Source organism: Homalodisca vitripennis, chromosome 4 (genome assembly GCF_021130785.1).
Source record: "Homalodisca vitripennis isolate AUS2020 chromosome 4, UT_GWSS_2.1, whole genome shotgun sequence".
Lineage (NCBI taxonomy): Eukaryota > Metazoa > Arthropoda > Insecta > Hemiptera > Cicadellidae > Homalodisca > Homalodisca vitripennis.
The window spans coordinates 70261488-70285857 of NC_060210.1; the positions used below are offsets into that span (position 1 = coordinate 70261488).

Sequence of the window (24370 nt, forward strand, 5' to 3'; positions counted from 1 at the left end):
TTGGTATCAAAATTAACCGATTACTTTCTCTTATTTAAACTTTCATATAATAGGGTTAACAATCTCCAGAAAAAATTGTATTCAAAATTTTATCAGTTGGACGTAATATTAAAGGTTGATATAGTGTTGACCCCTGTTAGGGATGGTGAAGGCCTCGTCCAATGTAACCTGTTGTTATTGAGCAGGTCCACTTTGGAAGTGAACATCTCTCGACTCGAGAGCAGTCTCTTATCAGCGAGGACGAGATCTTCAGTAAGCATTTGATCATTGCTGATAAGGCCTGGCTGTGTGCTGTCATGTCAGGCCTAATCATGTCTGTTTTAGGTTCCTGCTAGGTGGAGGAAAATGGAAGGGCTTTTTGCATGGCTTGGCTCGTCAAATGTGTCTTTAAATCGCTTTCTGACTTAACACTACAGCGTGTTTGTTGTATAACCAGCATGTTGTGTCGCTAACCTTACAGTGTGCACAGCCATCTGGCCTTCATCAATAACCATCTGCACTCATTAGTCAGGAAACTGTTGTTAGATTTTTACTAAAGACCTATCCATATCTCAATAGATTAGTTTTTAATTAGGTGCCTAAGTCATCTATTTAACTAAGAATTTTAACATTTTACAAAGAATCTTCCCGACAATTTGTCAGTCTGGATTTAACTTTCGGGTTTTCCCTTAGTTGAACTCAATGAATTACAAGTTATTGAACATAAACAATTATGTTTAAGGAATGTATATTACTCCATAAACCAGTTATCAATAATTTTAAACTTGATAAAGTGACTACTTTATTGGTAGCAATTATACCACTAATTAAACGATTAGAGTAATATAATATATTTTATCTGTCATGGTAGCCTGTAAAATAAGACAAAGAAAACAGACATCAGTCTACAAGAAACTAGTCACATGAGAATAGTACGAATAGTGGAACACCAATTTTCAAAAATATTTCTTAAAAATTAGAAAACAAGGGTTACACACATAGTCTAGCATGGAATTGTCTTCTCATTTGAGCCAACTGGTTTAATTTATACTCCCTCAAGTAACAAAAGAACATTTGCCATGATTATAGCAATTCTTCTAATGTTGCTTGACTGTTTTACCCACTCACTACAGTAGTTTTGCATAAACAGTTGATATATCTCTTTGCAAGCCTCAAATAAATAAGGAAATAACTAAAGAGCTGCGTAGTTGTATTATTATATCACATAACCCACTGTCACAAGTGTTCAGTAATTTCTTGTATTTCTTGGGCTCAACTTCAAACATTGTCTTTTTTACCGTAAGTTTGCTTGAGGAAATGAATTAAAAGTGGTATTTTTATGTACTCCCAAAAGTATAAAAGTACACATTATCAAATACAGCATGTGGTCAAAAGTTACAAAACTGTACAAAGTATTATTATTTCTAAAATTAAAATATAATTATTTAATGAGTTATAGGACAAAAATAAATTATTTTCAAAATAAAATTTTTTTCAAATTGCTTTTTATTGGAGAATAAAATTAAAAAGATGCTCTTTCAGATTTGAAAATGTAGTTTTTACAACAGCCATTATTGTTTTTGACAGCCATATTTGCAGTCACCCTCAATCAAGTTTGGCTTTTTAAAGGCACCCTTACATACCCTATCATAACATGAATGTGTAAAATACGTGGCTATTTATTTATAGACCAAATTTAAAGAAATTTGTTTCTACACAACTTTTGTTATGCAATCAGACAAAATCCTACCCCAAACAATTTCACTAAAAAAAGAGCCAAAACCTATTGACTGTGGAAATAATACAATAAAACTTGTCTTACACAATGTTTAAATGAAGTTCCATGAAAATGTATTCGAGAGTTTGTTTCATTTATCAATTGAAACAGTAGGTTGGATATGTAAATATTATATTCATATACAGGGGTGCTGAAAAGTCCCGGGACGGTCTAATAACTTTTGAACTAATTACAATATAAGAACCAAAATTTACATCAAGCTTTTGCTCATATAAAACTATTATTTTATGTATTTCACCATGATATCCTGCTTATGGGGGACGTCCCGCTAGGGGTTGGTGAAAATTCTTAAATAGAAGCATAGGTCGAGTCGTACATAAAATTAAAGCTCTTTTAATTAGAAACATTTTGGCGAAAATCTGACGTAAAACAGTTGACGCATTACAAAATGGCGGACACTCAAAGATTATAAAATACAGAATTTTTCAAATGCAAACATTCTGGTTGTTAGAGAAAACTGAGACACTTAATCTGTTATTTTACTTCTTTTACTTCAAATCACTTACCAAAACAGTTATAACAAATGTTCAAAGTGTTTGCCTTCAGTTTGCTGACAATATCCCAATCGATTGTAGAACGCTGATATCGCATTGTTTATCTGGAAATTCCTTATCAGCAGGTAAGGTTATTACCTTCCTCATCTGGTACACATTGTGAAGTACATTATGCGCTGCCATTTCTGACTGGATCGTCGTATTCTGATGCGGTAGGCGGCGTTTCACTCTACTAACCAATGTGTTTTCACTGACTTTTTTTAATTAGCAAATTATGTTATAAATTTATAACACAATAAATAAAACTAAAAAACATTGGTATTTATTGTGTTTTATTAGAGTTAGTAGAATGAAACGCCGCCTACCGCATCAGAATATGACGATCCAGTCAGAGCGGCGTTTCATTCTACTAACTCTAATAAAACACAATAAATACCAATGTTTTTTAGTTTTATTTATTGTGTTGTAAATTTATAACATAATTTGCTAATTAAAAAAAGTCAGTGAAAACACATTGGTTAGTAGAGTGAAACGCCGCCTACCGCATCAGAATACGACGATCCAGTCAGAAATGGCAGCGCATAATGTACTTCACAATGTGTACCTAAAACAAGCCGCCATTTCTGATTGGATAAACCTTTTGAGATGCGGTTTGCGGCATTCAACTCTACTAAGTGAGCTCTTTCAAATGAGGTATCACTCGACCCATGCTTCAATTTAAGATTTCCATGTTTTCCTCTGTGGGCCGTCCCCCCATGGTTGGCATGTCATGGTAATAGCAAGGAAAAATAGTTTACATAGCCATATGACACTGTGCAAAGTTTATAGATGTTATCTCCTATGGTTTTTAAAATATTAAGCCGTACCCATACTTTTCAAACACCCTGTATATCTATTTCATATATCAGGGTGTATATTATGTCTGGAAACACCCAAATATATCCTTTAATAATTTAAATATAAATTTGAAACCTCTTACAATCGTGATAGAGATTGGGCATCTACTTTTTGGAACAATGTTTTGTTATGTCACACCAACGGGGGACGTCCTGCCGAGGGTATCGTGAATATTCTTAATGGAAGCCTATACCTTGTGATACATAATTTTAAAGGTAATAGCTTACTGAATTGAATGCCACAAACCGCATCTCAAAGGAATTATTCTATCAGAAAATAGAGCATTTTTAGTATTGAAAATTTACTGATGTTCAACAATGTAATTTTAACATGGTTCTTGCCACAAAATGTGTTACACTAATTTTTTAGCATTTTTTAAATGTTCAATTAAAATAAAATAAACAATTTATTTTTAAGCTGGTTTCATTAGTACAAATTTACCAGTTTTTATTACAATGAATAAAACTTATGAGTCACTTTCTCTGATTACTTATGAATCTGTACTTGGTGTTTTCCAGTCAGCAGGAAGGTTTAAAGAGACAAAGGTCACTAGCCTATGAGAAACATTATTGTGTTATTAATCATCTTGTCTACAGGTTTCAGTTTGTTGAGCATGGAGCTTTCACTAGACAGGTCTAAGCTTGGGAATTACAAATGGACAAAGGTCATAGCATTCCTGTCGAGTTAATCAGTGTCTCTGAAGCATTGCTGTCAACAAGTTATCTAATTACAGTAGTTCAGTTTTTATTTGGCATTTTAATGGAATTGTCTGAAAGAGAACGAATTACTCTGTTGATGATGCGAGGATATGGCGATCGTCAAAGATCTTATCGGGAAGTTTGTAATTTGTTTAATGACACTTTCCCAGAAAGGAATCCCATAAGTGTTTCAACAATATCAAAAACTATTGAGCGTTTTGAAATGACAGGGAGTGTACGTAATCGGCCAAAGTCGGGTAGGATACAATCTGCAACAGATGAAGAACATGCACTAGATGTTTTGCAAACATTTATTGAAGACCCACATACATCGCTCAGAAAAGCTGCACAGCAACATGATATGCACCCTATGTCTGTGAGTAAGATTTTGAAAATTAATAAATACAAACCATTTAAAGTTCATTTAGTCCAACAGTTAAGTGAGGATGATTACGACAGAAGAGTTGAGTTTTGTGAACTTGTGATGCGCAAATGTGATGACAATAGAGATTTTCTGACCAACATACTATTTTCTGATGAGGCAACTTTTTTCCTAAATGGCAATGTTAACAGGCACAATTGCCGTTACTGGGCTAGTGAAAACCCACATTGGATTACTGAGTCCCATTCACAGCAACCACAAAAACTGAACGTATGGTGTGGAATTTTAGGTAACAAAATTGTTGGACCCTTTTTCATCAATGGAAATTTAAATGCCGAACTTTACTACAATATGCTCCAAAATGAAATAATCCCAGCTATTCAAATTGCATCAGGAGAATACTTTGATAATGTATGGTTTCAGCAGGATGGTGCTCCACCCCATTATGGGAGACAGGTAAGAGAGTATTTGGATTTAAGGTTTCCTCATAAATGGATTGGCCGAAGAGGAGAAATCGAATGGCCTCCAAGATCTCCGGATTTGTCACCAATCGATTATTTCCTATGGGGTCATTTAAAATCCAATGTTTATAGAAGAAAGCCTCATAATTTGGAAGACCTAAGAAACAGGATTATAGAGGAGATTGCTTTGATAACTGAAGAAATGTTAGGCAACTCTGTTGAATCATTTTACACAAGATTGGCTCATTGTCAAACCGTAGAAGGAACACAGTTCGAACAATTGCTTTGACACCAAATACAACGTTTGTTGTAAGACTTTTCTAACAGCATACATTATTTTTTATTTGTAATAAGAAATCAATAACATAAGTATTTCCATAATTGTACTGTAATAAAAACTGGCAAATTTGTGCTAATAGAACCAGCTTAAAATGAAATTTTTGTTTTATTTAATTGAACATTTAAAAAAATGCTAAAAAATTAGTGTAACACATTTTGTGGCAAGAACCATGTTAAAATTACATTGTTGAACATCAGTAAATTTTCAATACTAAAAATGCTCTATTTTCTGATAGAATAATTCCCTTGAGATGCGGTTTGTGGCATTCAATTCAGTAAGCTATTACCTTTAAAATTATGTATCACAAGGTATAGGCTTCCATTAAGAATATTCACGATACCCTCGGCAGGACGTCCCCCGTTGGTGTGACATAACAAAACATTGTTCCAAAAAGTAGATGCCCAATCTCTATCACGATTGTAAGAGGTTTCAAATTTATATTTAAATTATTAAAGGATATATTTGGGTGTTTCCAGACATAATATACACCCTGTATATATATCTATATCAATCTTTAACAATGTGGACCTTTCTTGTTGAATTTTTTTAATTTTACAATTTCAATTTTGCTGTATTTGTCATGTGACTTCTACTAATCATAAATCATTTATGTATTCTTTCATACTATATACAACAGTAATGAGTATAACCATGAAAAATAATACTATAAAAATTACTTTTTGAAATTGTCAAATAATGTGGTAAAAATTAATCATGGTTTCAACAGAAATTCATATTTAATATTACTTATGAAAAAATAAATTTTTTTAACAAAATATTTATACTATTAAGAAATATTTAAGAAAATTAGAAATTTTTGTATAGCTTGATTATAAAAAAAATTGTGTTTGAAAATGGGTCTTTTATACAAAATACTGATTTATCTCATATAAAAATTATTTAGGTAACACATTATTATTACTTATGTAATCAAGTTTTTCTAAGAAGAAATCCCATATTTAAGAATATACAACCAAGATGCTCAGCAAGTTTTTGTATATTGTTACATGTACATTGTTTTTGATGTTAGAGGGGTTATGAAGGTAAAAAGATTTTGTTTTGGACATTTGTTATGTGTAACAGAAATCAGTAACACTCTGTTTCAAGATGTGCAATCTGATCTCTTCCTCAGATGGATAACTACCTAGCCTACTCCTACACTACAACTTGGTTAACATTAACAGATTTACCAATCTGAATTGCAGGAATCAGAAATAATAATAAAAAAAATTGTTTTAGAGATTTGAAGCTTGGTACGTAGGTTCCTCTTGGCCCAAGGAAGACTTCTATTGGGTTTGGGGTCAAAATCTAAAAGAGCACTCTGTCAGTCTGTGTGCTACCTAATTCGTTACGTTCTCTCAGGTCCTTTGATGTTGTATCGGGTTATTATTATTTTTAGACATGTGTATGGAGTTTTGGACTATCTGATGCTATTTTTGACTTCCTAGTGTAAAAAGAATTAGTATGATTTGTTTACTTCTCCCCAGATTCTAGTCTAAAAGTTAGTTTAGTTATCTCAATCTGAAAAGTAGATCAAATTGTAGATCTTGAAACATAGTTATACTGGTTGTTGTTACACGTAATGGTGCCAAATGTTTGACAAAATTCTGTTACCATCATTTACGTTTATTTTGTAATAAACATGCAATATGCAGAAATTGGAGCGATCATTTAACATTGCGCAACCTGGAGTTTAATGATTTCTCACAATTATTTTTTTATATAAAGAGAATCAATTCTCAACACTAATTACTATACATCATCAGTCCTATTCTTTATTTACAATCTGATTTTAAATTATTTAAATTGAAATTATAAAACATTTTACACACATTAGTTAGTTAGTTACAGACATTAGTTCATGCAAACATTACCAGGTGCATCCAAGTATTACTATTTAATTGGTGTAGCTTTTTTACTAAAAACTGAATTGAGATTTTATGATACATTATTTATAAAACTAGTCAGAATATTCATATGTTGTATACTGTTTTACATGCAGAAGCAGGAGTTTTTTTCAACTAACATATTATTGTAAAATATACACTGCAATACATAATTATTGCATAAATTACATAGTTCCATAAAAACCCAATGATTATAAAAATTTTTGTTATTTTTGAAGATAGCCAATGAAACTGTTTGAGGCCATGAACTTCAGGGTCGGAAATAGTGAGAAAGGATTGGATTTAGTTACTCAGTTTACGTCCAATCTCTATTACTGCACTTGGATTATGGTTATTACTGAGTACCATCTCTGCTGTGTTATATCGACTCTGTGCAGTGGAACAGTATGATGCTCTAAATGGTGTGAAGGAGGCTCTTCGTTCAATGATCATTACAGACTACAAGAGAGGTGGTTTGGGAAGATCGCTCATTAAAGTAAGGATGCCCATGCTAAATGCCATGGGCTTCCATGCCTATTGTAGTGAAACAGAATGGTGTATGGACTTTAAGGGACATTACATCAAGGTATATTGACCTCCCAGCTGGAAGCCATGAACTTGTAGTTATGGTCTGAACCATAAACATAGGAAAGCACTAGGTACACAAATGTGAGTTCATCTCAAACACCAAAGAAATGCTTGGAAATATTTCATTTTCGTTACAGGGGGAAGAGAAACCTTACGCAACTATTATTGACTCTGAGATAATTGGAGACATCTTATATGTGTAAAAGGCTAAAAGGGGGATCACACTCCTACTGAATAGCAAAACTTTTCTGTCTCACGAGTAGTTAATTGAAGGCATCTCACTGTTAAGGCAGATTGCTATTAATCCTCCATCTAGGGACTACAAGCTTGTAGGCATGATTCAGCTGCTCAGTATTAGGGGTGGAGATGGAAATTACCTCAAGCCCCAGCAGTTCTAGAGGACATTTTATTATCCATTTGATCACAGCTCTGATGGATACTATGAGTTTCTTGCCAATCCCATTCCAACAAGACTAATGGTGCAGAAATGGGACAGTTGTTTTCAACTATTTCGAAATGACCTTTGGGATGTTGGGGGATATTTTGTCATTCAAGTAGTAATGTCTTATTGATGGTCACATGAGCTGAGGTTCTGATGTAACAAGATAAAAAGAGAAGTGTAAATATCTCTCCGGACAACCAAGTTACAATTATCTGGGTCCATATAAGTGTGATAAAGCTCAGTAAGGCCCTGATAAAGCTCAATAGGTTTGAGCCTTTCCCAAATAATTCGATGAGTATGGAGGTATGTATTTTGCCTGTAAACTACTTGGACCTCCATCATTCACAGATTATTGAGATGTTCTGGTAATGGTCTGCATTGATGCCCACATAAAGTTATCATGTAAAATTTAAGAATGGACAATTGTGTAATGTGTTTTCTTCCCTGAAAAAAGTTTTAAACATGAAAGACATGTTCCTCTTTTGCTGTACACCTTAGCTGAATTGCATGCTGACAAAGTTATTTAATATTTGATAAAATCCATAAATTGTAAACATTTATCTAAAGGCCTTTAATTCGTTATCCTGCTGATAAATGTCAAATCCAAGGTTCACAGCTTAATATACATGATGAGATTATAACATGTTCTTTTGATAAAAAACCCTTGTACAATTGAGACACTATTGATCAAGAACCTTGACGATATTTTATTTAAATATATCAAATATATACAACTGCTGTGTTAGGCGTACTAAAAAAATATAAACATAAGTATGAATAACAAATGGTTTACATAAATTCTTATTCCATCGAATTACTTATAAATTTGTTTATAGAAAATTGTTGCCCAAATATAATTGTAATCTGAATCAGCACTCAAAATGGTAAAAATAAAAATTTATTTCTATGCAAATAACTTAGGCAAATAATGTATTATTACCCGTACCAACTTGTAGGTATTACTATTGTAAGGAGGTGTGTAACTGGTTAGTAATCTCTGAGAAGTGTGTGAGGTATGAAGAGTTAGTCTAGACTGAGTGTAGAGTGTGGGCACTTGTCCAGGAGAATGTGCTTACGGACGGTGAGGGGGAGGGTTCGGGTGAAGAGTGTGAGGTCACTGACGAATGTGCCATGCTCCTCAATGCTGAGGGTGGTTCCACATTGCACAAAGTCCTCAAAGCCACCGCCACCGCACACAAACACGGTATGCTTAACTTACTTTATGTCTTCTCTCTTAGTGTATGTCGACTTGTCGCTTATTCCCAATGTTGGTATTAGAATAGTAATTTTAGATAGAAGTTACTATTAAGCTATTAGGCCAAAGAATAAATTAGCATGACAAAGTGTACATATATGAGAGATTACCCAAGAGTTCCTGAAATAGGGCTGTGTTGAAGCATGATACATATTTCTACTGGTGGTCAAGCACCTCATAACTCCTCAGGAGTTAAGTACATATCAGTACACAACTGATAAGTTGTGCCCATTTGTACAATACATTTTTTGTGCAGTTAAAGTTACTTCTAAGTTTTGGTAAAGTGTGTTTCCTTTACCTTTTCCACTTTCTCAAAACACTCACTTTTCTGTGTAATGTGCAATGTCGTGTGTAATGTAAAAGTCATGTTGATGTGTGATAAAAACGAATGAAGTAAAATAATTGTTGCAGGAGCACTGTCATAGTACATGTTCCAGCAACCCCTACACTTCTGTATCTTAAGACAAATTTCAAAAATGAGTTCTGTTATTCCAGATAATTTACCAATAACTAATGTTCTGTGTCAACTTTCAAGTAAAAAGCACAAACTGTTTTGGACGTTTTCTATCAGTTTAGGATTATGACAGATATCTACAGGATGTCTCTGGAACTCTATCAATCTGTTCAGGTATTTTACCTGGGTCTAACAAACAAAAATATCATATATAAACTTTTTTAAACTTAATAATTACTCAAACATCCACCATGTTGTATTTTTAACCTCTCCATTTTTTATTTAAGAATGGCTTGTTTTAATAAGTAGAACTTTGGTACATGGTATTGTGACTTAATGGCCTAATTACAGAAAAATTAGTTTTGTAGAAATGTTATGTTTTAAATGGCGGGGACGATTTTTGTTTTATTGTAATAGGGGAAAGTAAGATATGACTTTTAATATTTATTTGGATATTAAAATCTTTTTAAATTTACTTAAAGAATCTAAGACTTCTTGAGTCCGATTTGCCGTGTGTTGTACAAAAACAAAATTTTTGAACTCTTAACTTTCCTTTGCGCTTGTTTTATAATTGCTCTTCTTAACTTTTGCAAGGTTTCACAATCCCTCGCAGAATTTATTATTGTACCATGTTCTAAGAAATCAACGAGAAGAACTCCTTTCCTGTCCAAAAAAACAGTTGCCATAATCTTTGATGCCGACAATGTTGGCAAGTCTCCAAAAATATCAAAGAAACAGCCATACTCTGACTTTTATGGGTTGGAGTTAATATTTTTGATACCCATCTTGCACAAAATGTATGGTAACCTAACTTCTGCATAACACTTTCATGTAACAAACTCTTTGAAATTTGAGGGAAACTGAGTGAAACTTCTGTTATTGTGAATTGGCCGTTTTCTTGAATCATCTCATTAACTTTAGAGACAATTTCATTGGTCACACTGTTGGCCGTCTACTCTGTTTGTCATCATTTATTAATATGAAGAATCGAAAGCTATCTTCAGCTACTTTTAATCCTAATACATCACTGATGCAATCCACCTTCAATAATCACATCGTTCCCATAAACTTCTCATAGTTAGTGATAAATCTCAAGTTGGTTTATTATGCTTAGCCAATGACAACTGTATTACCTACCGCAGTTCACAACTTGCAGGATATTCAGTTGCATCACACATTTTAAACTACTATTGTAAAACAACAAGGAGTGACAGTAACCTCTCACTAGAACGACTGGATAGGTACTGAATTGAGAAATGCCCTGACATAAAATGGCCAAGTATTCTCGCCCCTAGTGACTATAGAGCGAAACGTAATCTATTTTCTGGATAGCCTACGTATATTAATGCAAAATATTGAAAGTGTGCACTCACATAAAAGTTTTCTCTCATATTTGGCAAATAGCTTTTGCCAGCTATAAAATATCAAATCAAGATAAATAGTATATGTTTATTTGATTTATTATGTATAAAATGAGACTAAGTACCATGACATATTTCTACATTTAATAACAGAATAATAAACATTTGAAGAGCCATACTTATCAACCCGCGGCACTTTTCGAAAATACCCGCAGGCCGATCTCTTGGGCTCTTGACATTTAAAGGGTTAAAAATAAATCTTGTAATTTTGTACTGTACTTAGGTCTTTTAAGTTATAAAGCTATGTATCAAATTTCAATTTATTACAACTAGCAGATCTTAAATTAAAAATAGATAAGTGATACAAAATAGTGACTGTTTGAAAGTTTGATTGCATACAATATTTTGGTTTGTCTTTGGTCTGAGAATATTGCCTAAAAAGGTTGGTAGACAGTTTTGGGACACTCTGTAGAATGAGATTTGTCATTAATCAATATTGCACTGTCTTTTAAATAAAAAAACAATTGTCAGTTTCAGCAATGTGTTATTTAACAGTGATACAAATTTAGCAGTAGTGCTGTATTTAATTAACTTCTTAATGAACTAAACAAACAGCAAACAAAACTGCATGTACTAAGAGATTTACTTTGACCAAACACCAGTGTCTTAGATGAATGAACCCTATAACTGCACTTTACTTGGGAAAGTTGCATGAAACTCTCCAACTGAGAGAAATAAGTTGTAATGTAAACTTGCATAGTACAGGACTATTCCAGGAACTTTGGAGTACTCCCTCATAAGTGTATCATTTAAATTTAAATTTTATGATAAACTATTTTCAAATATATATAGGAGTTACAAGCTCTTTAATTGTACGATTAACTGAAAAGCTTAGGAATACATTTTGTTAAGTTAACCCTTACTTCACAAAAATTATATAAATGTATTTTAATTGTTTGGTTATTAAACATTGGATGTTTTAATTTTGAACCCAATTTTGAAGTTACCTAAGTCAATTACTAATCTCAAGATTGTGTGTTTGTTTAACTCTATGTGTTTTTGTGTGTGTGCTTTTATAGTGTTTTATAAGTGTTTGATGATCGTACTAAGCTTTTACTAATGCAATTACAAGTTAACAATTTATGTATTAAAGTATAACCCATAAGTTTAATTTTTTATAAAGAAAAATATATATATTTTACTAATATTATAATTGATATAAAAATTAAGAGTATAATATTGTTTTGTGTATATTGCTGTATAAAATATTGATGTGCAAAATGTTTTGTGCTAATTTTTCTGAAATATCTAATTTAAATACTGTAAATATAGAAGCTTTCTCTAAATGTATATAGACGTACACTTTTTCATTTCCAGCCACAGTTTATCACACAAAAGCAAATGCCCAAATAATGGAATATATCTGTTTATAAAATCTTAGTTTGTTGTGATTCAGAAATTTTGAATGAAATTGTAGGAAACGTAGAGATAATTAAAACTAAAATAAGTCATATTTTCACAGGCAAAGATAGGTTCATATTGCTTGTCTTACACTTAACCTGCACGTGTTTTATAGTATGCTTTTATACGCAAGATACTCACTTTTATTCACATCTCTTTAGAAACATCTTAACTGATTTGGGCTAATGTTTTGATCGCTTGATCTAATATATTTTCTTTTGAACAATTCAGCAATAATTTAACCTGTTTTACAGTTTAATTCATTTTTTAATCTTTTTAGGGCCTCATTTTTTAATTACATCATACTATTTAATGACTATAAAATAGTTAACAACTGATATATTGCTATATTGTAAAATATTATTATTTATATATATAACTATACAAGAGATGGTAAACTGAAAATTTTACATATGTTTATTACTATGAATATTTGAAATTTGTATTTTTTCTTAAATATTTAACAATTTAAGCAATGTTTAGTACTACATTTTTCCTGAGTATAATTATACAAATTACTTTCAAAATAATTACATAAAAAATTAGATTTTTCTGTTACTTTAATACATTAAACAAGGCAATGTTTTGAACACATTATTGGTGGTTATAGCTGTCTCCCCTGCAGCAGCTGTGTGTACAGCTCTACCATCGTCCGTGAACCCTGGAGCATCTGTGACTGGGGTCAGTCCTGCCATCGCCATACACTCTCCTGCTCACAATTCACCCCATCACCTCACACCCCTCGATAGTCTCGTCTTCAGCTCCCCCACCTCGCCTAACTCGGTCCAGCAGGTAACTGAATAGCTCAAATCTCACGTACTGTCTACCTGTAACAATTGATGTCAGAACTTATAGAAATTAACTTAATTCTGTCCAAAGCCGGGAATAACCAGGAAGCGGTCACTGCTGCCCTCTCACCCTCCTTCATCATCCCGAGCCAGCATTGTGTTTCCACTGTTGAGTGGTACCAACCCCTTTCTGCATCACCACCATCGCCGTGGGGATAGCCATGGAGACAAAGGCATAGGTGATGTGTTTGATGTTCTCATATTCTAACTACTAAAAATATATTTCTACTGTTTGTATTAGAAAAAATTTGTACTAACTCATTTATCTTCTATAAAAATTAGTAAAGGGATATGAGTAATCTAAACTTCTGTAAGAGTTATAATTCAAACATTAAAAATATCCTTTACCTGACATCAGTTACACATTATGAAATGATACCTATCGTAAGAAAGGTACAAAACAAGAGATCAGTAGGATGAGACTCCCATGTTCATAATTAAAAATATATCTCTTCATATAACATACATTTTCAATAATTGTTATGCTCCTGAAATTTTCCAACATAAATTGAAGTATTTCACTGTAAAACTTGTATGTAACTGTAAAAACGCTTTTTTGGGTCTATGGACAGGAAATGATTACTTGACCAAATAAAAATTATGGGATTCAAGAAATGTTATCTGATTTGATAAAATGTTTCTTTTACAATTGACTTCAAAAGGCACCATTCTCAGGTACAGAAAAATAATCTTTGGTTCTGATATAAAAAGTAGCACTAACTTATTCATAAAAATAAATTCAAATATTATTAGTATTACTCAATATGCAGATGCACATTAGTAGTAATCAGTATCCTCAATTATTGAATATCAATATTCTAGACCACATTAAGGACCTGAATATGTGTTTTCAGTAAACTCTCTTAGGTTCAATAAAAATAAAAGTAACATAATTAAATTAGAAAATCAATAAATCAACCACAAAAAATATAAATAATACATTTTTATTAAAAGTATCATAAAAATCTTATAGTTTTACCATATTTAAACTATAACTATTGTCAATAGTCTCTATAAAACAATCGACAAATCTCTATTTACGCTCTATATTCATTGGATAAGATCTGTGCTCATACAGATCCATTGTCTGTTGTCTATTGATATTAACAGATGTTATGTGCAGTATTTGGTACTGGTTACTCAACACTGAAGGAAGACCACAAGTCACATTCATCACATCACAGCCTTGTGCCAGATAGCCAACCTTCCATTGCCAGCCTAGACAATCAGGTATTGTCACCCGGCACATACCAGATGCCGGTACCGGGCCCACGTGATGGGGAAGACCTCTATACTTGGATGGCCAAGCACCAGGACTTTGTGGAGACTGCCAATGACAAGATCGAACCTGGAGTTGTGAACAAGGCTGCTTTTTGGGTTAGTTATAATTTGAATTATAATGTCAAGATACAATGTGAATATGACATGGGCTTCCACATGGATCTATTTTAAATCTGTTTTTGTTTATTAATCCCTGCAGCTTTGGGTAATGATCTAAAAGTAGGTAATTGTTAAACTATTATAACATTTGTTAATCAGTACAATTAATGATATTTTGGTAGAATTTTGAAACAAATTAATTACATATTTTCGTATTCTTTTTCTTAGTTTAATAACTGTAAAGCCTCAGTTTTATAGAAACAGAAGTACATATGACAACACTGATTTGTGAAATATTTAATACGTAGTTCAATTCATAGTTGAAATATTATTTTTACATGGGTTATTATTATACATGTTCTGTCCTGATTCATGAATATAGTTTGCTATTTGCAGTTTTAATTGTGTTAAAAAGTGCTCTTATTTTCTGACTGTTTCAATTTTGACTAATATTTTAATAAATTCTCATTTTCTATATTAACTATGATAAATTATAACTAATTAATTGCAATTTTCAATTTGCAAAGACGATTGTGTACTAACACTTCAAATTTATAAGTCTGTAGCCTAGTATGTTTTCATATCAAATCTGTGCAATAATTTATTTACTTTATGGGGAATATAATTTTCTGAACACGAAGTATTTATGTTTGCAAGGTTCCAATCATTTATACTTTAAAAGGTAGTAAAAAGATTTATTTTTAATTACTTATAAGCATGCATAGAAAGTAAACTAATAACCATTTTTTTAATGTTTTTTTTCCAACATGAATGGAAAAACTATTGAAATTGAACAGGAAGAAAATAATGAATGATTTTAACATTTTGGTGTTTTAGTTTTAAATTTATGTGACAAGGGTTGTCTATTCCTCATAAAATTTTTTTACAACTTTTATGTTTCATAAGAAAACCAAAGTCATCCTTATCATTATTTCAATTGAATTCAATTATTACTCTGACTTGTTGATGTGTAGCCCAAGCCTAAGATAGAAACAGAAGGTGTGGGTGCCAGTGTAACTCCTTGGACTCACCTTGTCAACCCAGACTACCTGCTATTGGCTACAGCAGGCTACAGTCTGTACCCAATGCATGACAACTTGCGGCTGCTGGATGCTCACCTTATCTTTAATACTCTGACTTGTGTTGATGTTTAGCCCGAGCCGAAGATAGAAACAGAAGGTGTTGGTGTGAGTGTGACTCCTGGGACTCACCTTGTCAACCCAGACTACCTGCTATTGGCTGCAGCAGGCTACAGTCTGTACCCAATGCATGACAACTTGCGGCTGCTGGATGCTCATCTTATCTTTGAACCTCTTCTCTCCAGCCTGGGTGTCATGCCACAGCAGATGATCAGTAACGCTGGTAGGTCTAGCATTCAACACTAGATTTGTCAGTTTCACACACCTATACCAGTTGAATTGCATATAGCAATATGTAGAAAGGCAATCCTGATTTATTCACTTACTTTTCACAATTCCGGAGTTCATTCATACTCAGGAAATTTTTAATGTTCATTAAATCACATACAAATCCAATATTATTTCTTGCATTTTAGACATTATTTAGTTAGAACACTATTACAAATATTATAATCATAGAATTTTACACTTTGTGTGTCATGTTTAAATGTATTGTTAATTCAATATGTGATAGAATTTAATACATCATAGTTCCAGTTAATTGATCTAATTTGTGGAAATATTCTACATTTAATCAGAATGACCAACTTTTGTTTGCATTTATGTTGCATAATAGTTATTGTCATACATTATGTTACAGTTGCTTACTAGATCATTACAGAAAATATTGTTGTTTAGGTTCAGGAAATAACTCCTTAGACTCATGGGGCTCTAATTTGTCCTTGGTTGGAGGAATGGAAGCAATGAGGATAGATATTGTTGTAAGTGAATACGGAAAACCTCAAGATAAAAGGCCTCGAACCGGACCCAAAAATGCAGGTACTCAACCTGGCAAATTGAATAAGCCAGGTAAGTTGTATATGTACCAAGTTCTAAATTGATATCTACTCATGTCTTTATTAGTACATATGTTTAGAACCAAATACCTACTAGATCTAAAACTCATGATTTATTTGTATTTCTTTGGAAACAAATCACTGTAACATGCTTATCTCATTCTGCTTGTCAAAGTACATAATCTAAAATTTTTACTTCAGAGAACAAGTTCTGGCTGGAGCTCCCACCTGAGACCCCGGCGTTTGTCTGTGAGCGAGTGGGTGTGGAGTTGGAGCTGTGTCGGGTGGCAGATATGACGATCGTAGAGGACCTCAGTCGGCAGAGGCGCAACATGCTCTATGTCAGCAGGGGCCAGCTCAAGAAACATTCCAGTACGGCTCTTAACTTAAGTGTCTCTGTGCGCTACATCGCTCAGCAGGTATACTCACTCACTCTTGTGATTTAGTTTCATGATCCCAGTCTTCTCAAAACAATAAGCTTGAGTCTACCAGTGTTGGAATTTTTATTTTTATGAATACAGTTTTTCCTGCTGTTGGATAGGTGAACATGCCCCTGCTAAGGTTACTGCACCAGATCAGCAACATGTACCAGAACGTGAAAGAGACACAATCAGAGCTGAGAGAACAGCAGCCTGATAGCAAAGTGGTGGCAAAAACTCCACCTGCAGTAGTCTCAGGTGGGTCAGTTGTGTAATTTATTATAAAGTTTGTCATAGTAAGCTTATTACCTTTTCATTTGTTATATAAGCTATTGTCCTTGTTGCAGCCATGTAATGTTTTGAGTGATAAAATCCTTCCAATATATGTATTCAACATATTTATCTATTCAACAGTAGCAGATTGTCACTTGAAAAACTATATTATTATTATTATTATTGTTATACATCTGTTTGACTATGAATGAAAAAAGTGTCCTCTTGTAGTAAAACACTGATAATTTCAAGTATTAAAGATTGCTCTGATTGAAAGTACTCTGGATCAGAGTTAAAACTACTTTATAGTTGTAGTGTTTTAATACTATAATGCCCATACTATAATACTTGAGCAATGTTTGTGCAGACATTTATCTCTCTATCTGCTAGAACGATTTTGCTCAACATTTAATTGGAACATTTAACATTGGAATTTACTATATATTTTTCTAGAAATGTTTCTTTTTTCCTTAGTTATGGATTGTTTTGAATGCATTAACCTGCACTTTTATTATATATGTGGCAGTTATACTCACATTTGTCCTGTTACAAGCTGAACATACTATCTAGTCACTTGTTTTGTTGTAGCTCCATATAAATGTTTTTCAGATTCTTATAATTGTGTACATGAAATTTACAAAGTCTCTTAGAAGTATTCTTATTATAAATCATGCACAATTATGGATTAATACAACCATCCTTACACTCTTGAGTGATGTCTCTGAATTACATATTCCTTTATAGAATGCTGGGTGTTTTTATTTCTTTCAAAAAATCATAAATCAAAAATGTACAAAATTCTTATATATCTGTAATTTCCTTGTTTTCTTCTTTATTTTGACTTTAAAACTATTGAACTCTGTTAAAAATTAAATAAGAAAAAAACAAATGTTTAGTGTAGACTTTAATCTTAAAAATTAGCTTACGAATTTATTTTATTACAAACCACCTTTACTAAACATATTTCAATCCATTTTACAAAGTCTCATATGAACATACCAACTTTCAGTTACTGGTTATGTACAATTGAACTACACATTGTAGTTTTTCGGTATAGTACACTTTATAAATTGTTTTTGCGTAGTGAAATTTTGAAAAACAAGCCAACAGTTTATGCTTTGTCAGTATGATGATTCAATACATGAGGCTCATTCTAGTGGTGAATTGTGATACTAACATCCCGGTAAATGTCACAGAGTAAACAGAACCTATAATAATACTGATTACACTATATAATTCAGGTGAAGGTGAAGATCCGTGTACTTGCACAGTTTTGCAGTTGCACAAAACTACAGGGACACACTTTAAGTGTTAATTGGTTGTTTTTTAATCAATTTTTTTATTTAAACCAGCATTTTTTTATAGACCAGGAGCCGAAAGCCAATTTGCATTGTATAAGTACACAACTTGGTTTATCTTGAAATAAATCAATTTCCCCAGAACAGAAATCAATCGTCAGCTGCACTAGTTTAGGTGGAGGTTGAATGGCTAAAAATATGAAATGATATTTTTTTTTTGATTGTAATTTTCTGTATTAAAGCATAACACAACAATTTGTATAAAAAGTAGCAATTTTGTTGACATTATAAACATTTTAATGAATGTGTATGACTTATTTTGGCAATTCTTTAACTTTCCACTCATGTACCAGTTGCATAGTCCAGAGTATTTGTTTTACACATTGTGTCTAATATGGTAATGTTGGTTTTGGATTTTCATTTCATGAAATTCTTCTTTAAAATTTTAAATAATCGCTTTGGTTTTAGGTTTAGATATGCCTGAAATGACTCTTCCACTGTTGACTACAGTGCCAGACCTAGAGAAGACCAAATTACCTTTCCCCCACTCTCCTAGTGAAAGTAAACCAATAATATCTCCATCATCATCAGTCCGATCACGACACACATCATTTGCCCAGAGACTTCGCTCAACTGGTAAAAGTGTTAAAGGTGGGTTCGCTATGCTTATCTGTTTTTCCTCATATTCCTCTTTTTTATATGTTATGTTACGTTAATATCAGATGTAGGTTCATTGATTTTTGCTAGGCAAAATATTTGTGATTATAGGATTAACTTCAGTCATGAGATCAGGATTAACATTAGTTTTTGAGATTACAACATTATGTCAAAATTGTAGTTAACACAAATAATAGCGATAGCTATAATGCAATAGGTTAAAATAAATTACAGTACGAGCCTGAGTAAGTGGAGTAATGATAATGTTATTTTGTAAACTACAACAACTACCTGTATAAACTGTTAATAAATATGTTCAAGGCCTGTACAGTTTTCACTATTGGAGCTTAGTCAAGGTTGAATTGTGAAAATTTATGAAAAAGATCTCTGTTGCACTCATCTTCCACATTGCTCCCAAGGAGATCGATGACAAGTTACTGGTGGCATACTTAATATTATTTTTATGTAATGAGTTTAATGATATAAACTTATATTAATTAGTGGTATTATTGTATTAATTAAAATTGTAGGTTCAGCCAAATGGGTTTGAAAATACATATGAGAATTTTGGGTAAATACAGCAAAAAGTTTTTGTCAAAGTGATCAGCTTAACTAAAAGGTTTCACATTTTTGGATTAAGCAAATTGAATATAGAATTTCAGTGACAAATGACAGTTGATGTGTCAGGTTACCTGAACCTTGGAGAGGCCACCATCAGTGCAGCGCCAGGGCTGATGGTCAGTAAGGAAGAAGTTGTCACTCCTCGGTGCTGGAAGACTGTCTACTACTTGCTTGACTTATATGCTACAATGCCTGAGACCAAGACCATTGCACACAGGTAAATTATCCTATAACCAGGTGTCTTATTCACTATTAACCTTTTGGGACTGCCAAGCCGGTGTTTAAATATTTTTATCAGCTGTCAGGTTGTTAACTGATGGACTAGTGCCTATTGAAATTTTTCTTTGAACCACATCACTTGTACAGTAGTGCTGATTGGTTGTTACTACACGCTAGTGACTATCTTAAGAAAATATACCAATAGCTCTTGTTGACTATTCACAATGTAAAAAGGCAGTGTAATCGAAACAGGACTCTGTTATTCATTATGAGTTTTACATGTAGCTGTCCAGCATGAGTTTTGTTTAATTTTTTATTAGTTCTTCAGTCACTATGGATGAACAAATTATAATAAAGATAAGGAAATATTATAGTTTTTACATTTGCCAGGTATTAAAAATTAGGCACTCAGAGACTTCTGAGGTCAATGATGAGTGGAATATGGATCTAATTTATTGCATTCAAGTTGTCTATTCAGAAAGTAAAGTAAGCCTTTAGAAAATGCCTTGTTTGTTAAAATACAATGGTGTAGGAACCAAAAGGTTAGAAATAAGTACAATACATCTACACTGGCTGTGGAGAAGCTCTATGCAAGGCACCTTATTTTTCCAACTACTATATTCTCAAACACTATTAATAAGAATGAAAGTAAATAGTTATTAATGTACTTTTAGTGCTTAAGGAACTTTTATTTCATGATTATTGTATAATTCAAATTATGATGGGGTGAAAAAATATTATTTATTTATCTTACATCAACCCCTTCCCCTTCTAATCACCCACTCTCCACCATTTACCACTTTCACAAAACTTAACGTCACTTATTTTTCATATTTTATTTAACACCATTGTAACTACATTGAACCCTAAGCCTATAACATCGAATTTGCTCAGTATACTGGCTGTTTTTTTGTGATTTTTTAAAATTTATTTAATTATGAAGACATTGTGTTAACCTAACATATTATATATGAAATTAAGGAGGAGAACACACAGTTTTAGAAAATGTGCATTTTTATGATAAAATAATTATTTGAACAAAATTATAAAGTAAACAATATAATGGAAAAAATAAAATTTGAAAATTATAACTTTGTATAAACGTTTTATTTTTCAACCACCTAATGTTGTATAAAAGTTTTTTTAACCACCTAATGTTCTATAAATGTGTTTTTGATATAAAATTAACATAAAAGAAAGAAATTATTCATGTTAGTACTAATGGAAGGCCTATCATAATCATACTCAGCATCATTCACGTCTTGATCATTAGGCCTAACCTCAAATTCTGGATCAGGATCATTGTCGTTAAAAAACTCACCCTACGATCCAGAGTCATAAATTTGACCCAAGATTCTTTCAAACCGAATTGCAGATGATCTTTTATTTTCATTTAAAATATGATCATCCTCCTCCAAATCATGCTCAGAATCTGACATCATATCACGTATCATGCACACCGTTATTTTGTCTAAATGATTACTCATTTTACACCATGATCAAGAAAAATAAAACTTGTATCACTAAGAAACCAAATAAAATAAATTAAACCATCACTAAACCAACATTTATCACTTTATTCAGTAACAGTGGAACTTTGTTTATAAATAACAATGCTCACATCACTGCATCGTCAGTCGGTTACGTAACTAAGCAGTTGTGCAATAGTTGATAATACTATTTTTACAGTTGCAAAACTGTTACTTGTCATAAAAAGACGTATAAATATAAACAATATAACATAGGAAATAGTATGAAACAACTAAACCCGATTTTTAACCGAAAACCTAAACGTATTGAATAAGTACCGGAGCCCGAGTATAAGTTAGGCTCCGTACACAACGGCGCGCGTGCTAGCCCGACCTATACTCGGGCCCGTATTCAATGTGTTAATCCATTATTAGTAAATCAAATGGTACTAGTAATTATTTTCCTTGATTATTAAAGTAAAACCTTCAAAGAGTTGTTACAGCACTACTGAAAAGCTGGCTTTTAGAGGGTTTAACAGAATGACCAAAAGAATTGAATTTTTGTTGTAAGAATCAAATGCATATTTTAACAAGCTTGCTACGAGTGTTAAATTTGTAATCAACCAGTTTTTGGTTGTGATTTTAGATGAATTTAGTTATTTTTAGAACTATTTTAAAATTATACTTTAAAGTATATAATCTCAGCTACACTCTGTTGTGTTATAGTCGCTTCTCTGTGGGAGGGGATGTATCTGAAGGTTACAAGGGTAACAAGAAATACGACATCTTGACCGAGGTAAAGTCCAATGAAGATATTGAGAGAGGAGAGCATCCTGTAGCCTCCACACCAATACCACCTCACAATCCTAGGGAATTCAGTAAGTGCAACATAAAACTACACATAAGCATACTTATTTTCTTTAGAGCTGAGTGATTTAGAATTTTTGTGACAATCATGAATACAGTAGCATGATAACAGATAGTTTAGAACCATAAATATTGATAATTACAATGTCTTATGTATAAAATTAAAAAAAAGTTAGATTCTTTATACTTACATTGTCTATAGTGTTTCAGATTTTAATTATAAGTTGTTTAATATGAAAGTTAGCTGTATTAATAGTAATATCTTATAATTAATAATCCTGTAATAATAATATTAAAATTTATACACTTAACAAATAACGATATATTGGATTTTCTCTATTTCTAATAAGTATGTTATTATTGCATACAATAGCTTGATTGTTAGTAACTTATCATAGGTGAAAATCGAAAATCATATAACACATTTTCACAATTTTATTCTCATTTCTTATAATATAAGAAATGATCACCTTGTAAATATTGAAGCAATTATGTTGTGTAGTTATTTTATTATTAGAGAAATTTAAGTATTATGTTGACAGACCTGGGAGAGAAAACCCGTCTGGTGGTAATGGCTGTGGCCAAGATCCACCGCACACGGCTCCTGGCCACCCTCAGTGGCCTCAAGCTAGAGGCTGAGATCACCAACCTCCACTCCAGCCTTACAGTACGCAAGAAGACCCGGCCCGCCAGCCTCGAGTGTTCTCTCACCGGCCATGTCGGACGCACTATGATCATTTTACTGGAAGGAGTGGCACCTAACCAACAGTTAGTAGACCACAGTTACAGAATGTTTACTTATATCAAACCGATTAATCGATTATATTGATAGTTCTTGGAAAATGTTTTGATATTTGCACATTTCTAGTTAGTATAAGTTTTAATCTTGAAAATATTATTATATAATCAAATAGTGACTCTCAGATGTTTCATAAAATAATAAACATTACTCATAGACTATTTTATTTTAGAAATGTAAGCTCATTATCTTAAGTTTAAGGCAGGAAAAGCTAGTAATATTGTAATATTTGGTAGCCTTTTATTATTTTAAATGGCAACAACTGGATAACTTTGTGAATGTATCAACTGAAATAGATATATTAGATTGGAAAGCTGAGAAAACAACAGCAGCAACAGTACAAATAAAACCTTTCAGTTCCTCATCTTTTGTTTCTTTCTCCATTCACCCAGTATGGGTTTATAAACAATCCAGAAACATCAGAATCTAGATTGTCCCAAGCAAACTTGTACTGGAACTAAACAATAAGCTGGGTCAGAAACATATACTGTACAAATTTAAAATGTACAACCCTTTAATCATAGTTGATTGTATTATTTATTTATTAAATATCATAAATTATAGAAAATTTTTTTTTCTGTTGGTCTAAGTTAAATAAATTGTTTTGCTAAAATAAAACGCTATATAAGTTACAAATATACTCTCAGTATACTCCTGAAAACAATATGAGTTTTTAGGACTATATTTATGTTCAGACCAAGTTGTACTGTTTTTGTACTGGCTCCATTTGTAACCAAAATTTCTAAATAAAAATATTAGAATCCAGACATTTTTAAGAGAGGTTTCCTGAAATTACCGCAACACACTTCTGGTGCTACTGGGCGGAACTGATACGGCCACTCCACTGCGGGAGAGCACTCTCACATTTTTTTTATTTTAACAATTCTATTCAAACAATATTGTTATATATTATGCATCATTTTAAATATTATTAAATTCTGTAGAGGTATTTGAAAAATTGTCAAGCTTATAAGGGAAACTATTCAAAAATAAGTTTGTGGGATTTTTATGAAAAACTGTTAAGTTAGTGTGTGTATTAAATGCATTGA

General features: G+C 32.4%; 1 protein-coding gene across 6 annotated transcripts in view; it reads left to right on the forward strand.

Moving 5' to 3' along the window:
* The window catches only part of LOC124359488 (transmembrane protein KIAA1109 homolog), a 227975-nt gene that overhangs the window by 128098 nt on the left and 75507 nt on the right, over window positions 1–24370 (forward strand). For 3 of the 6 annotated variants that reach the window (XM_046812252.1, XM_046812254.1, XM_046812253.1), the window contains exons 45-56: window positions 9028–9169; window positions 13107–13288; window positions 13376–13523; window positions 14468–14721; window positions 15879–16086; window positions 16542–16712; window positions 16901–17118; window positions 17241–17376; window positions 19158–19340; window positions 20034–20184; window positions 22382–22533; window positions 23065–23290. In XM_046812252.1, the coding sequence (XP_046668208.1) occupies window positions 9028–9169; window positions 13107–13288; window positions 13376–13523; window positions 14468–14721; window positions 15879–16086; window positions 16542–16712; window positions 16901–17118; window positions 17241–17376; window positions 19158–19340; window positions 20034–20184; window positions 22382–22533; window positions 23065–23290 (2171 nt within the window). Of the gene's footprint in view, window positions 1–185; window positions 253–9027; window positions 9170–13106; window positions 13289–13375; window positions 13524–14467; window positions 14722–15878; window positions 16087–16541; window positions 16713–16900; window positions 17119–17240; window positions 17377–19157; window positions 19341–20033; window positions 20185–22381; window positions 22534–23064; window positions 23291–24370 lie in introns of all 6 variants that reach the window. The other 3 variants (XM_046812255.1, XM_046812257.1, XM_046812256.1) reach the window with 2 other exon arrangements.